This window comes from Sapajus apella, unplaced genomic scaffold (genome assembly GCF_009761245.1).
Source record: "Sapajus apella isolate SASKATOON/1434 unplaced genomic scaffold, GSC_monkey_1.0 scaffold1, whole genome shotgun sequence".
Classification (NCBI taxonomy): Eukaryota; Metazoa; Chordata; class Mammalia; order Primates; family Cebidae; genus Sapajus; species Sapajus apella.
In genome coordinates this window covers 60,836,824-60,841,724 of record NW_022436941.1, presented here as the reverse complement: position 1 = coordinate 60,841,724, position 4,901 = coordinate 60,836,824, and the positions used below count along the sequence as shown (strand labels likewise).

Sequence of the window (4,901 nt, the reverse complement as noted above, 5' to 3'; positions counted from 1 at the left end):
TTGCTAATAACCGTTTCTCTATATATGGTAAAGCAAGATTGTGTGTATAAGTGATCCATTGCAGTCCTTGATTGTACCTTCTTCCGTGTTAAAACATACTTGTGTGGTGTTTTGAAATATACTTTTAATATTATCACTTCTTTAAATTTTGTTTTAGCATTCACCCAGTTCATTCCTGTCCATCCTTTGATTTTCATCTATCTGAGCTACCATACCCGGCCTTCCTCTGTTACTGTTATCTAAAGTCTTTTCAGTATGCAAATAGGCTGATTTTTATATTGTCCATCTGAAAATCCAAGTTTTCAATTGTTTTATTTAGTGGCTGTTAAGGAAATAAACAATTTAAATAATTGGGGGGGGGCACAAATAAGTCTTAACTAAAAAATAGAGTTTATCATAGAGGAGGAAATAAATTCCTCATTGAGACAATTAAAAAACAGTCAGTCTTAACATTTTGGTATATATCTGTTGCCTATGTACGGAGTCGGGGATGGAAGAAAGAGCAGAATGGAAATAGGTTTCTGTGGCAAATATCTTCAGTATTACTGTTAATTAACTTGTTTTATAAATTAATAGCTTCTCCTCTGGAGCAGGGAAGAACGGGTATTCTTTGTGGTATATAAATTTTAAGTGTTTAAGGAATGGGTAGACGAAAAAAGTGAACTTCTTAATTTTTTCCTTTTCTCTCTAAAGATTTCCATGGAGAATGATTATCTGGGACCTCGAAGAATTGAGAGTCTACAAAAAGAAGATGCTGATTGGCAGCGGAAAGCTCACATGGCGGTACTGTCTATTCAAGATCTTACTGTCAAGTATTTTGAAATAACAGCTAAAGCTCAAAAAGGTAAGTTTCTCAGTAAAATTATCCATTAGGTATTTTTGGAAATGAGTGGTTGTTAAGTATTTTATGTTCAGAAAAATTACATAGAAAAATATATAAGGATCACCCATAATCCCAGCGGTTACAGAAGACCACTGTTAGCAAATTAAGACAAATCCTATCAGTCTTTTCTAGATATATATTCAAATATATATAATTAAAATATGAATTATAAATAATTATGTTTCTACTAACATACTGAGGGAAAAAGCTTATAAAACCTCACAGAATTAATGTTTTCCTTGAAACTTTGAAAGTTAATGACACTGGACGTGTGAAAGTATTTTTAAAATTTCTAAAAGCTAATTTTACAATGTTTTAACTGCAGAATGTTATTTCTGAGGACAAGTTGAAGACATTAGAATTTAAGATACTCTCAATTTATATTTAAAAATTGTTATAAGCAGTTTATCATGACAGCAGGATTTGTTTTTCTCTGTGGCCAGTGAAATCTTTTTCAAATACTTCAGTATTGTTTGTCTTAATTTCTCTTTAAAAAATTATTAATAGCTGTGTATGATCGAATGCGAGCAGATCAGAAGAAATTTGGTAAAGCATCATGGGCAGCGGCTGCTGAACGGCTGGAAAAACTCCAGTATGCAGTTTCTAAAGAAACTTTGCAGATGATGAGAGCTAAAGAGATATGCTTGGAGCAGCGGAAACATGCACTAAAGGAAGAGGTAACAAAAATCATCAGAAAAATCAGAAAAAGCTACATTCGTCATCTTAATCTTTGTACAAGACATTTTTCTGATTCCATAGGCAGTAATTTTATGCTGTCTCCATGAGATGAAAACACTTACAACAGGTCATTAGAAGAGTTAGACGCAGTATATTTCACAGCATCCCAGTGTTACGGTTGGCAGCGCTGCACTGTTGATCAAAGAAGCCAGCATCAGAACTTCTTAGTTGCTGTAAAGTTTTTTTATACTGTGAAACGCAAAGATTTCCAGCAATTATTTTAAAAAGTTCACTGACCAGAGAAATTTAGTGAAATTTTTAAGGTAGTGACATTTTGTTAGGATTGATTATATAATGCTTTTATACCATTACATTTTGGAACTTCCCATTTTATGTCTACTGGAACGCACCGGTCTCCCCCATCTCCTACTTCCTCTCTACCCTCTATAGTCACTGTCTATCCTTTTTTATTATTAATGTAGGTATAAATATTCATACCAATTTTGTGGGTTGTCCCTGTAGACTTGAAACCACTGACTATATATTTATTAAAATAGTATATTTTAGTCTCTAGAGAAGAAAAAACCATCATCTCTGCTTTAGTTATAAGAATACAGCTTTATGTAAAATACATTTTGTTTTGTTTTGTTTTTGGCTGAGGTCATACAACAGGTTGGTCCTCATTGACATTTTTAAAGTGCTTACACTTATCTATACTTGTTTAAGAAATAGTGTATGAAGTAAGCTATAAGGTATACCTGTGATCTAGAAATCTTTTTGTTGGCTTATCCAGGAAATGATTCACACTTTATATTCAGAATTGCTGTGCATGGATTTCATCTCCATCTTGTGTTCCCCTGAGGTATTTCTACTGTAATATCATTTTCTAATTAGCTTGTTCCCCTCATGTTACTAGCTCTCTGGAGTGTCTTAAATTCTAGAATTTTTAAACTTAAATCCCTCTTTTGGCTTGAAATAGAGTACTACCTTTATCTTCACCTTTGTCGTTGAAACAGTGTCTTGCTCTGTCACACAGGCTGGAGTGCAGTGGTGTGATCACAGCTCACCGCAAGCCCCAACTTCTTGGGGCTCAAGTCCTCCTACCTCAGCCTCTCAAGCAGCAGGCATGCACCCCTACACCTTGCAAATTTTTATTTATTTACTTGTTTTTTGTAGAGATGAGGTTTCTCTTTGTTGCCTAGGCTGATTTTGAACTCCTGGGCTCAAGGAATCCTTCTGCATTAGTCTCCTGAAGTGCTGGAGTTACAGGTGTGATTCACCATGCCCAGCCCATCTTCGTCATATTGTCTAGCATTATTGTTCTAACCTGACTAACGTTGAGTTATTGTGTCAGTGGACACCTGCTTAAGAGAGCAGCAGGGGAGGGTAAGGTTTCTGACTACTCTTACTGTAATCGGTCTAGAGTAGTAGAGGAAAGAAGAGGATGAAATGGACCCTGAGAGTTGGAGATGATTATCTTGGGGAGGGGGACTGTTATTCCCTGGGGCCATCCTGTTGATGTAATAGTGTGAATTGTGTTTGAATTCTTCATAGTATTTGTTAAAACTGCCAGTTAGTCATTCTTGGCCAGGTTTTTACTTGTTTTGTATATAATATAGATAGGTATTGTGCTTTGTATATATACATGTGTGGTGATGTACTGTACCAGTTTTATTAGCATTTATTTAACATGCCCACATTACTCATGAGAAAGAGAGTAAATGTGAATTATTAAGCCTATCCCAGAATAGTGCTTTGCCAGTAAAGGTTTTGCAAAACAGTACTACCCTGTGATCTGTCCCCATAGGTTATTTTTAGAACAGAGTTCTTCCTGATGGGACAAAATTGAAACACCCAAAAAATGAAAATGTTTCTAATTAATTTAAATTTAATATAAAAATTAAATGTAAAATATTTCGGAATATTTGCCACAAGCATAATGCTGTACTGGAAATAAATGTTCTGAATTAACACTGAAATATTAAATATTACCTAAGCAGGCAAAATTTTGTTTGACTTGAAAAAATTAACTGCTTTTAGGAGTAGATACTGTTGCTTTGAATTTATATCTCCTTTAACTGTTTGTGGGTATTTTTTAAAACATTAGTTATAGTTATAATAGAGAGAGGGTCTCAGTATGTTGCCAGGGCTGGTCTCTAATTCATGGCCTCAAGAGATCCTCTTGTCATGGACTCCCAAAGTTCTGAGATCATAGGTGTGAGCCACCGTGTCTGGCGCTGAGTCTTAATTATACTCATTCTTATCCCTTTTAGGTCATTCTTGCCACTTTAAGAATATGAGAACCCTATACTCAGAGTAATATACATATCTATATACTGTTTTGCACACAATTTTAGTAGGTTCTCAAACCATCTGTATCTGAAGCTCTTATTTCAGAATGATCCCCCCCATGTTCTGATTTCCTCATCAAAACTTGCCTCAACCAACATTTCAGGGTTCACAAAGCATGCCGTTGACTAGGTGATGTGGCACTTTGTGTGGACCTTGCCAGAAAGTTCCAATAGCAAGGAGCTGTGATATGGTGGACACAGCCCGAGTCTGAGCAGGAGTGGGGTTTTTGAGGTGCTTGTCCAGGCAAGGAGATTGGTTTTTAGTTTTTATTATTCCATAGGCTCACACTGTATATTTCAAAGTCTCTAAATATAAAAAGCTGAGTTCCACTGTAAAGGCCTTAGTTTATATTAAGTTCTGTTTTCACCATATAAATTCTGTTTTGGCAGCAGTTGGAGAAAAGTTTAAAATGTTTTAAGCCCTGTCCTTGGCTTCATGTATATTATCATTAAATTCTCAAACATAACCTTTTGTGCTACAAGCCCATAAACCTGAATTTCCTGAGAAGAGAGATGTTTCAGAATATCCTAGGTTTTGTTTTTAGATTTTAGAAAGTTTTAAGATAGAGCATATAACTCCAGACAAGTGTTGTTAATCCACTAATGAAACACATGGTCACATTAAATGGAATAACTAAGGATTAAAAACAGTCTTATGAAAAATTCAGATTATGTTTTTCCACAAATGGATTGTGAGATTTGGCTTGACATTAAATAAATCATGGAAATTTTCTGTTTTTCAGGATTTCTGTCATGCGGAATTTAGATAATTCTGTCAACTAGTGTTAACCCATATTTGTGCAGTTGTTATTGGTGGAATGTGTATCTATACTCGGACTTGTCTGGTACTAATTCTCATGTTCGTTCTTTCTACAAGTTTTTTTGGTTGAAAACTTGCCCTTAACATCTTTCTGCTTATGCTGTCCAAGGCTTTTATGACCCCTAAAAAGAAAAAAAGAAAAAAAAAAAAAAAAAAAAAAAAAAAAAAA

The 4,901-nt window shown here is 34.8% G+C and overlaps 1 protein-coding gene across 2 annotated transcripts in view; it reads left to right on the top strand.

Moving 5' to 3' along the window:
- Window positions 1-4,901, top strand: part of JMY (junction mediating and regulatory protein, p53 cofactor) — a 100,410-nt gene that overhangs the window by 62,133 nt on the left and 33,376 nt on the right. For both annotated transcript variants that reach the window (XM_032277410.1, XM_032277421.1), the window contains exons 3-4: window positions 694-844; window positions 1,391-1,560. In XM_032277410.1, the coding sequence (XP_032133301.1) occupies window positions 694-844; window positions 1,391-1,560 (321 nt within the window). The remainder of the gene's footprint in view (window positions 1-693; window positions 845-1,390; window positions 1,561-4,901) is intronic.